General features: G+C 44.2%; 5 protein-coding genes across 5 annotated transcripts; 4 read left to right on the top strand and 1 right to left on the bottom strand.

Annotated features, from left to right (window-relative positions):
• Window positions 1-3,646: 3,646 nt before the first annotated feature.
• Window positions 3,647-5,302, top strand: N7516_009932 (MFS transporter; the record flags this gene model as incomplete). Its single annotated transcript, XM_057222651.1, has 5 exons — window positions 3,647-3,740; window positions 3,802-4,047; window positions 4,103-4,927; window positions 4,993-5,166; window positions 5,217-5,302. Coding segments are annotated over 5 exons (1,425 nt in total), but the record flags the coding sequence as incomplete, so codon positions are not given.
• A 471-nt stretch (window positions 5,303-5,773) lies between these two features.
• On the top strand, window positions 5,774-7,410 carry N7516_009931 (epoxide hydrolase family protein; the record flags this gene model as incomplete). Its single annotated transcript, XM_057222650.1, has 8 exons — window positions 5,774-5,994; window positions 6,069-6,202; window positions 6,278-6,550; window positions 6,610-6,618; window positions 6,674-6,860; window positions 6,917-7,037; window positions 7,097-7,252; window positions 7,312-7,410. The coding sequence occupies 8 exons, from the start codon at window positions 5,774-5,776 to the stop codon at window positions 7,408-7,410; spliced, it is 1,200 nt and encodes a 399-aa protein (XP_057069871.1).
• A 390-nt stretch (window positions 7,411-7,800) lies between these two features.
• N7516_009930 (DUF1917 domain-containing protein) lies at window positions 7,801-8,773 on the top strand (the record flags this gene model as incomplete). The annotated part of the gene is made up of 2 exons (XM_057222649.1): window positions 7,801-7,855; window positions 7,911-8,773. 2 exons carry the CDS (start codon window positions 7,801-7,803, stop codon window positions 8,771-8,773), a joined length of 918 nt encoding a protein of 305 aa, XP_057069870.1.
• Window positions 8,774-9,147: 374 nt separating this feature from the next.
• N7516_009929 (COG1/VPS51 family protein) lies at window positions 9,148-10,028 on the bottom strand (the record flags this gene model as incomplete). The annotated part of the gene is made up of 2 exons (XM_057222648.1): window positions 9,148-9,702; window positions 9,768-10,028. 2 exons carry the CDS (start codon window positions 10,026-10,028, stop codon window positions 9,148-9,150), a joined length of 816 nt encoding a protein of 271 aa, XP_057069869.1.
• A 177-nt stretch (window positions 10,029-10,205) lies between these two features.
• N7516_009928 (OB fold domain-containing protein) lies at window positions 10,206-10,940 on the top strand (the record flags this gene model as incomplete). The annotated part of the gene is made up of 1 exon (XM_057222647.1): window positions 10,206-10,940. The coding sequence occupies one exon, from the start codon at window positions 10,206-10,208 to the stop codon at window positions 10,938-10,940; it is 735 nt and encodes a 244-aa protein (XP_057069868.1).
• Window positions 10,941-10,963: the final 23 nt, after the last annotated feature.

Below are 10,963 nucleotides of genomic sequence, written 5' to 3'. Positions count from 1 at the left end.
TCTAGAAGATAACTATCCTAGTATACTAGCTACGCGCCGACTCCTCGGCTATATATAGACGAGGGTAGTAACTAGCCTTATTTATAAGTTTCTTATATTTAGTAGCGGTAGTAGGAATAGGTAATAAAGGAATTACTAATAAATTATAGTTAGATACCTACTAGGAATAAGCGTCTTTAGTAGCCTAGGAATAGATTAGAATAAAATCCTAAAGATATAAAGGAAAATACTTTACCTAAGGTATATAAGTACCGGAGAGAGAGTAGGTATGATAGTAAGACTTTATAAAATTATTAAAGCTCGCGATAAGATACCGAACGTACGCCGTAACGCTAACAACTAGTTTATAGGATAGTTATAATATAATTACGGTATCTTAGTCGTTAATATTAGGCTTAGCGTCTTTACTAAAGCCGTTATTAAAGTTCGTTTAAAAGTCCCGAACCTATAATAAGTACGCCGAAAGTTTATAGCGGTTCCCCTCGATACCCTTAGGGACCTAAGCGAGGTTAGTATAATTTAGTACTAAATCCTTATTAGAGTAGTCTAGAATACTTACTATCTTATAAGACTTATATAACCTATTATAATATTAATAATTCTTCTTATTATATATTTTAGCGAAGTAGTAGATAATAAAGGGTCGAAAAGATACTAAATTAGTATCTATCTACTCGTATATAGAAACGCGTAGGTATATTATATACTAGATATATTAGCGTAAAATTAGAGAGCGTAGTTTATATAGCGAATAACGAATAGGAGGTATAGTTACGATTAACCTATAAAATAATAATAAAGAAGTAGTAAAACGTAAATCTAAAGGAGTAAGAAGATAGAGAGTTATAAAAAGAAAATAAATTAAAGATTATTAACGTAATAAGGTCTAGATCGGATTCTATATAAAATAGGAAACTATAGATTAAATCTAGGAATATAAGTTATACCTTCTATTTCTATCTACTACCTATTAAAAGCTAAAAGCTAAAACCTAAAATAATACTAATATATAACCTTCCCGCCTATAATTCGAAAAGCGGAATAGGAAAAGAATCCGCTAGATCCTCTACTAAGTCCCTTAGAATAACGCCTAGTATTATAGGATCGAAGTATCTAATATATATATTTTAGATTACTACTAAAAGATTATACTTATTCTAGGTCTAAATAATAAAACCGTTATCTCTTATTTAGAGACGCTATCCCGCTTCGGTATAGAACTATTTCTATTACTCTTCTATTAAAAAAATAAGAGGGCGCGGGATAGGGTTTAGGTATATTATATAGCGATTAGCGAGATAGCTATAATACTAAAATAAGTTATTAACGAATTACTACTAGGATATATAATTTCTAAGAACCTACCTTAGTCTCTATAGAATCCTTCCGGTCTTTATCCGAAAACCTATAATCGGACTTATACGTTTTATAGATAGTATCGAAGTCTTTTACTAAATTAATAACCCCTTTATTTATCTCCTAGAGATATATTATATCTTATATATAATATTTATTCGTAGGTAACTAGTACTAGGTTACCTATTCTAGAATCGCGATTAATTCGACGCAATCTCCTTATATTCCCTCTAACGGAGGTTTATATATCGACTTCTATTAATTATATTATTAGTATTTTTTAGAGTTAGCCTTATATAAGAAATACTAGATAGAAAATAGAACCGCGCTCGTTCTAGAGGTAAAACAAATAATTATCGAGCGAAGATAGCTTATATACTATATATTTTTTAAATAGATTTAATTTCTATAAATAGCGGGTATAGTAAAATCGATACTAAATATTAAGGATAGTTAGGAAATTAGGGTTCTCTACTATAAATATATCTATAGCTATATAGCCCTAATACTATAAAGATATAGTAAAATTGGATAAAGATTTAGAACTATTCTAATTATAGCTCCTTTATTATAGAGTACTACCGATATCTCCCCGATACTTTATAGCTACAATCTATTTTCGGATATAGATATCCTCGTAGGAGAAGGGGGAATAATTATAAAGGATAAAGGTCCTTTTAAAGGTGAAATAGGAACTTAGGCGACATATATATTTATAGAAGTTTTGATACGTATGTGAATCGTGCGGGGTTCGTCACCCGATCGGTGCCGAGCCTTAGCACGCACATTTCCTTTTAATCTTGGGTCCCCCGGGACCCCTGAATTCTGGCAAGAATTAGTCTTGGCACACACAGCCCAATACACCTTTGTTCCTCCTCCTAAGCCAACGTATCTTACCCGGTTGATAGGCCTTACACCTGAAACAGTATATTCTTACATAATTAGAGTACTAAGGGTATATATAATACGAAATTACTACTATAAAGTAATTATAACTAGTACTACGTATATATTTAAACTAAACTATAAACCTTTATCTATAGCTCTAAATCTACTAGTTATACAATATATATAGCCTAAGCGAGATCATATACATTAGACCTATATATCTCGTAGGCCATTGATATGTCTACGTAGGCCCCCGAAGACCTCCGAAGGTCCACTTTGAAGGTGTCATCTCGGGTCTAGGCGGGTTCTGCACCTTACTTTGTATGGTGTAGGACGTGACAGAGGAATAAAAGCTTTAAGCGGGAAGCGTTATACTACTTAATAAGCGCCGGTACTAAGCCCTTCGAACGATAGGGGGTTAACCTAATCGGCCTCTTACCTATAATACCGGGTAGTAATCGGTAGATTATTATAGCTATTAACTACGCTACCGGCTAGCTACTTACTAAGGCCCTCCTAGAAGTAACGGAAGAAGCTATTACCGAGTTCCTATATAATAATATCTTTATAGTCTATAGAGTACCGGCCGAGTTCCTTATAGATAACGGTACTAACTTACTTATAACCTCGGTATAGTACTTTATTAAATTAGTAAATACTCGATACCGTATAACGACCCCTTACTACCCGTATATAAATAGGAAGGTAGAAAACTTTAACGGCTTACTAGGACGGATACTTACTAAGTACTATATAGGTAAACCTACTAGGATATAGGACCTCTACCTAGCCTAAGCACTATTTACTATTAGGGTAAGGGAGTATATAACCTCGGGTAAGAGCCCGTTTTACCTTATTTATAGTACGTACCCGGGCTTACCTAGAGACTCCGAACCGGTTATAACGATCTAGGACCCGGCCGAACTTAATAGTAAGATCTTAGCTATTAAATCGGCCATGATTTGGACAGATTTCCGATTTTTTTTCGATTTAGGGGTTGCTTCGTCGCTAGGTAGACGACTTCTCTTTTGTCGCTTTGACTACCTCAGTATCGGCGATAGCAGGTTTGATCTTTTATTGGAACGATTCCGGGCTCATAACTGACAGAAATCTGACGTATTGAAATGTATGGGCACCACGGCTGATATAGAGAACTCTGTATTTTCTATCTGAGTAAAATCCACTGTTTCTGTGCGGTTCTTACTAAGCTTGATTACATAAGGCATATTTCTCAAAATCACATGATCTTCCATGGTATCATCCCATGTATGCAACCTTGCAGTTTGACATAATACAATGATATTCCATATGGGGTCCTACCGCCTAAGAGCTACTTAACTAATTTCTTCTCTGCCCCCACTTTTTCTTTCTTCTCTTGTCAAGCACTCAATAGTTAACTAGTTATATTAAAATGGATGATACAAAGCCATGGGGCTATAAATGGCGTTCATCTCGACTGTTGGTGGTTTCGTCCATCACAGTTGCCTTATTCGCAGGTATGTCTGGTTGTTTCACACTTCTTCTTTTCACATCTGAGTCACACTAACAATCCATTAGAGACATTTCTCTATGGATTTCTTACTCCGATCTTGAGTTATATGCTTGAAGAACGACTGCATCTGGATTCATCACAAACTCAGACGTACACCACAGCATTGCTCACCACCCATGGGTTCATTGGTCTCGTCTCTGCTCCGATTGTCGCTCACCTTGCTGAGAAGACTTCGAGCCAAAAGAAACCACTATTGATCGCTTTGGCAGGATGTTTTGTGGGAACTCTGATTATTGCTCTTGCCCCATCTGGTATGAGCACCTCTATCCTTGATCACGACTCTTGGGAGCTAATTACCATGAACAGTTTGGGTACTCTTCGTTGGTCGCATCCTGCAATCTATGGCGGGTGCCGCTACTTGGGTGGTTGGATTTGCTCTTTTGGCAAACAATGTGGACAAGAAAAACCTCGGACAGTCGATGGGGATGGCCATGTCATTTGTAACTGCAGGAATGGTTGGCGGACCAACAGTGAGTGGCGCAATGCTTCAGCTATTTGGCTACTGGGCCGCCTGGTCACTTCCCTTGGTGGTACTTGTCTTGGATATCGTTGCCCGTCTGGTCATGATTGAGCCTGCTCGAAAATCCCCCAAAGCTGCTGGCAAGTCAGTTCTCAACAATGACGCGAGCCCAGAAGAATCGACTGCTCTACTTTCTGATACACCGGCTACAGCCAGACCGGACGATAGTACAGTGGAGAACAAGCACGATCTCAAACATGAATACTACAGAGTTATGCTCTCCGATCCACGTGTTTTGACTGCATTGGCCAACGTTATTGTTGTCTCCTCTCTCATGTCTGGCATTAACAACACTCTCCCTGTTCACCTGAGACAAGCATTCGGCTGGAAGAGTTTGCTCATTAGTATGATGTTCTTCTGCCTCCAAGTGCCGAACATTGTTCTCAGTGGCCCATCTGGGTGGCTTCGCGATCGGATTGGAATACGGGGACCTACCGTTTTCGGTTGGCTCGCAATGATCCCTCTCATCTTACTTCTGGGGATTCCTGGAGACCCCCACTTCCCATGGGCCGGAGGAGATGCCGCTGGCAAGTCGATCTTTACCAGCAGTTTGATTGCTTTGGGTAGTATTCTACCTCTTGTGCGTGGAGTAGGAGCCGTACAACTGGCCTGTGAGTGATTCCATCATATTTTTTGCTGTCTATTCCCGTTAACAAATGTTGCTTTTCCAATATAGATGTTGTGAAGGACATGGAAGCTAAAGACGCGCATATGTTCGAGGCCAACAGAAGCAACCTGCGAGTCTTTTCTATGACTGAAGTCGGATTTAGTCTCGGTATGATGCTTGGGCCTTTGTTGACCGGCTCGTTATTCGAATTAGTTGGCTTCTTTTACATGACTGTGGCACTAGGTGAGCCACCCCCTCTAATACCCCATCGTTCAATTACTCATCCTGTGGAGCTATTACTTGCCTCATCCAGGCCGCAATTTCCTGGAGTTGGTTGGATACCTTGCCTGGTCCAGAAGCTCCCGAAGCTTCGGTTTAAAATGTTGGAATTATTGATATATATGCGCTGAAACGAGCCTCAGAGAGCGTTTATCGTGATACGAATACTTTAGCAATGTTGGTTAAGATAGAGATAGAGATAGATGTATGCTTCAAGGTACATAAGATAAAAAGCATAAATATTCAGCCAAGGCTCTTGTCGTACTATCGAGCTTCATCGAAGATTAATAGTACATTTCAGAACCATGGAATTCCAGAGGAGAAAATCAATGGCATGATACAGTTTCGCAAAGCGGCTTTTCGATCTGCCCGAGGAGCAAAAGATGAAGTTCTATATTGGGAACTTGACAATGTCCTCACAAGTTCAACCCCACGGTGTCCCAATCCAGAACAAGAGTATGTAAGCATCAAACCCCGAACCCCGCACATGACGACGGACGGTTTCCTGAGCACAGAGACTTATAATAAATTGTGTCGAACAACATCCAGGATAAAAGCCATTGATATCACAATGTCATTGCCATTCAGTACCCCGCCCTCGACGGCTACGGCCTCGCTCACACCATTCAAAGCCGACATCCCCACGGCTAAACTGGTCGAGCTCGAGACGTTAATACAGTTAGCGAAATTGGCACCGCAGACATATGAGAATTCCCAAACAGACCGTCGCTATGGTGTCACTACAGATTGGCTAGTCAATATGCAGGATCGGTGGCTGAGGTCTTACGACTGGTAATGACCCCAGCGCACCGTGCATGTGCTCCAATGTGCATGATATTGGACACAGGGCTGAAATATCACACTAGGAAAGCTTCCGAGGATAAAATCAATAGTTTCCCTCAGTATACGACTGAGGTCGAGGGCCTTACGATTCATTTCGTAGGGTTGTTTTCGGAAAGGAAAGATGCTGTTCCTATCTTGTTGTTGCATGGATGGCCTGGTAGGTCTATATCTTTCCTTTGATCCCATAGTAAGCCCATACCCAATGCATAGCGATTGACATAATGCATTATAGGGAGCTTCCTCGAGTTTCTACCTATTCTGCAAAGGTTCCGAGAGGAGTATACGCCGGAAACGTTGCCTTATCACTTGATTGTACCTTCATTGCCGGGTTTCACGTTTTCTTCGGGACCCCCACTGGATAGAGACTTTGGAACAGGTGACATTGCTCGTGTGGTGGATCAACTAATGAAAGGTCTCGGTTTTGAGAGCGGGTATGTTGCCCAGGGAGGTGACATTGGAAGTCGGATTGCCAGGCACTTGGGTGTGGACCATGAGAGCTGTAAAGGTATGAAATATTCAAGATATTCCGACTGTGTGGGTTGAGCTTTTTCTGACAAGTTGTAGCTGTACACGGTGAGTACTTTCTTCATAAGAGATATCCGATGACTTGAGTGCCAATATAAGATAGTCAACGTGGTTTTCATGAGAAAGCCGGACGGCATGACGGACGACCACCTGAACGCCTTTGAAATAAAAGGCATCGACAGGATGATGAACTTCATTGCTACGGGTGCAGGCTATGCGACTGAGCAAGGCACTCGACCCAGCACCATCGGGCACGTTTTGTCATCGAGCCCGATGGCTCTATTAGCGTGGTGAGTCGCGCAAAACAAAGCGTAGTCCACATGAACAGCAAAACTGACACCCACAGGATTGGAGAAAAATTCCTGGAATGGGTTGACGATCCGCTTTACCCAGATGATATTTTGGAATCTGTCACCTTGTACTGGCTTACGGAGACGTTCCCTCGAGCGATCTATACTTATCGACAGGTGAGTTTCCTCCAAAGATTCCCGACCTCCACGAATAGACATCTGATGGGAATTAATAGAACTACCCTTCGCCACCGGTTCCGGCTTCCAATGATCCCCGTTGGTATATCCACAAGCCATTTGGGTTTTCGTCGTTCCCTATGGAACTTGCTCCGCTGCCGCGCTCGTGGGTTGAAACCACTGGAAACCTGGTATTCTGGGGGCAGCACCAGAAGGTATGGACTGTGACAGTTAAACAAGAAATGGGATTTGATACTGACGCTGATTCTTGCAGGGTGGTCATTTTGCGGCACTAGAGCAGCCTGATGAATTGAAAGCGGATCTGGTCAAATTCGTAGACCAGGTGTGGCCGGGTATTACCGGTGCCGAATAAGCTGGGGCCTATAACTAGGATAGAAGAGTGTGTGTTAAATAAATGAGTTTTATGTTAGGATATATTCAGGGACTGTGATGTTATAACTACCAGTGCCAAAGCCTGTAGAAGTCAAAGAGGATAACTGTACAAATTACTGCCTGGCAATATCCATGGATTATCCAATGAGAGAGTTATGCCCCCAGTGGCACACTTAATCGCCCGTAGATGTTCATAGATTGGTGGACTTGGTAAAGTAGTTGAGAGTGAGGGTGCAGTCGGGAAATTCGAATGCGGGTTGTTTATCAGATCGCGCCCACCCCTATTTAATTAACACTTTCCCCATCTCCAACTACATCTCAACAAGAACCACTAGAGCATCATAATTATTTTTCCAGAGCCACCTAAATAATGGCATCAACTACAGCAGCCGATGAAATGTTATCCGACGAATCCAGCTTCTACGGTAACCCCATCACATACTCCAACCAATCCCAAGAACCCCAACTAATTCATATCAGGCGATGACGATGAAAAGACCCAATTGGAAGCACAAGTCTCATCATACGACCCAGAGCCATTCTGGGTCGGAACTCACCAGAAGCTTCTATCAACCATGCAACAGCAACTACGCGCGCCGCCGACACGCGCTAAGGCTGCATCATCAGACATTTCCATGGACGATGCATCCCCAGAACCAGGCGTCATACCACGCGACCAGCGCGGGAAGAACGAGCCCATAGCGCGCTTTCTATCGCGTCTTCCGCCCTCAACAACAGAAGCCGCGGACGTAGGCCCCTGGATCTGGATGTTCAATCCGCATATGCCATCCAAGCAGAATGAGGATGGGGATATTCCCACCCTGCTTAGGAAAGGCAGGGAGCTTCTTCAGGAGTACGAGAATGAGAGCGTAGTCCTACGCGAGGCGCATGATAAATCCGGTGCGAAAACTACGGCTGCTTTGACTCGTAAATTGAATCCGATGCGGAAGGAGCTTGAGAAAAGCATTCTTGATCTCGCGAGGGATACTGGTGTTACCGGTGGGAAGTGGATGCTTTTTCCGACTGTTGATCGGGTTGATGAGTTCTGGGGGGCGGTTGTTAGGACGATGGAGAAAGGAGAGCTTGGGGATGTGGCGAAAGTTGCTACTGATGATGGAGGTGGAGAGAATCGTTTGATTTGTGTTTACACGAATGATTTTGGGGATGTTGAGGATGTTAAGCGGGTTGTGAGTAAGTTGGTTGATACTGGGCTTGTTGGGAAGGGACCTCGGCCTATTTACTACAAGTCTGATGCGTTTACTCTTCTGGAGATTAATTCTAAGAATGAGTATGGGCTCAAGGCGAGTATGTATTCCAGTCGGGAGGTGCTTGAGGGGAAGTAGGTACGGATTATTGCTTGCTGGGGTTTGTTAATGATTGATGAGGATATGATTGACGATTAATGTTATGCTGTAGTGGGTATCTCTGAACGCAGTTATCTACATATTTATGATACTTGATGTGTTTCCCACCATTGGTGGCTGACGGTGGGCTGTATGTCCAAGGCATTTCAAAAGTCGGGGCAGTGGTGGTTTCGTGGGGTGTTCGTTGGGACTGGCGGGAAGCAGGTATCGATTGATCATGTCTTGCATAGATGGAGAACGATTTGCCTTCATGAATGAGCCAGCTCATTCATGGCCGAAGCTGTCGGTTCAGCCATGGTCGAGGAGCTCCAACCACATGGATTATGGCCGAAGAAAGGTGTGTAAGCAAGGGTTCAGTCATCGTGACTTTCCCTATTCATGACTTTCTCACACGCTCCCCGAATCTCAGCAACCCCCTTAACATCACCCCAGGCGTCGAGTAAATGCCGAATCTCTTTCCAGTCCTTCTCCGCATCATCCTGTTTATCCTCCGCCACGAGCTTCTCCAATCTCTGCGGTGCAGCAAGCACCCACCGAACAGTATCCTTCTCGCGCTTCTGGGTTGAACCCTCGTCTTCCTGTTTCGCTTCCTTCATTCGCCGGCGCTGCTCCTCACCTTCCTCAATGAGCCCACCAGCAGTCTCAGCAACAAAAGCAATAGCCGGACCAAGCGTTTTTGTCATAGTCAACGGCGCACCGCGATCATCCATACTACGCCGCATTTTCCCAATTGTCTCCACAGCACGGATCAACTTCGAGTAGTTATCGTAGACCAGCGCCTTCCGCTCTCCGTCGAGAGTGCGGATATCTCCAACCAACGTGTTCTCCGCCTTGAGCACCGTAGACAGAGACGACGATGACAAGAGATGCTCGACATACCGCTGCGGGTTGAAGTCTGCACTGTCGAGCTCCGTTCCTGATCCTAGAGCGGTTGAATCAGAGATATCTCCTGCATCTGTGTTCCGCGACACACTCCGGGAGCGAGATGGGTCTCGGGAGGCGGATGTGTCTGCTCCGGGCGGTTTAAGGTTGTAGTAGTCTCGCAGGGCACTGCGATTGCGTCGCAGATGGAGTGAGGGGGAAAGAGCTCGTGCGGTGGATGGGGTAGATGCGGCGCTGAGCCCCCGCTGACGTTGGTGTTCAAGGCATCGAGTGATGGGCGGGATGAGGTTGGGCCCGGGGAATGGGCTCGAGAGGAGGCAATGGACGGACGTGGCGATGAAAGAGTCGACATTGCGGTAGGCTTTAAGGAGGTGTATCGGAGTTGTCGGAGGTGAGAGCGTCGGGCCAGGTCAATTGCTTTAAGCGGTGGTCTGTGCTTTAGTTTTCGCGTTGAGAGCTTCCCCAACTTCGATGCTTTCCTTTGATTTAACATACGTGCCAATATGATCCTAAGGGAATCCAACACATCATGACGAGTCCTGATCAAATTGCAGCTCAAATACTCAGCACAAAATCCCTCTCAGTCGCCCAACCCTGGCTCAATGCCTTCCTATCATCATCCAACACAGCACAGCGCAATATTCCCCCATCCGCTCTCGCCAAGACGGCTATATTCCGTCTTCTCGCCTCTGATATCAAAGAATCACTATCGAAACACAGATCTTGCGTACTACCAGTCGACATCCATGACCCGACTATCCAAGAGCGACGACTGCAAGGCTCAATCCCCGTGCAAGTGCTAGACATCGAAGACATTGGCACGAGTTTATGGAGCCAGATCGAAGCGATTGAACGTGTTGAGCGCGGCGAGGCCATCCGTGGCCGTGAAATTGTGCGCACAATAGCTGTGGGCGAGGACCCCGAGGCGTCGGAGAACAACCGTGCAAATAATAACCCTGCGAACGGTGCTGCGAGTGCGTCGGGGAGCAGTGGGTATGGGCCGCACCGGGTGATTCTTCAGGATGCAGCAGGAACTATGGCTGTGGGTGTTGAAATGCAACGTATTGATGGGATGGCATTGGAAAAACTTGCTATTGGGGCGAAGCTCTTGCTCCGTAACCCATCTGTTGCGAGAGGTATGGTACTTCTCTCTCCGGGATCTGTTACTCTACTTGGGGGCAAGATTGAGGCTTTGGATAAACCGTGGAGGGATGGTAGGAAGGCTAGGTTGATAGAGAAGACTGCAGGTGTTGAGAGAGAATGAGAAGAGAAGTCATCGTGGGCTCA

Source organism: Penicillium verrucosum (genome assembly GCF_028828655.1).
Source record: "Penicillium verrucosum strain IBT 35672 chromosome Unknown utg000004l_segment0_segment0, whole genome shotgun sequence".
NCBI lineage: Eukaryota > Fungi > Ascomycota > Eurotiomycetes > Eurotiales > Aspergillaceae > Penicillium > Penicillium verrucosum.
The sequence above is the reverse complement of the archived record's forward strand: the minus strand, read 5'-3'. Positions and strand labels throughout refer to the sequence as shown.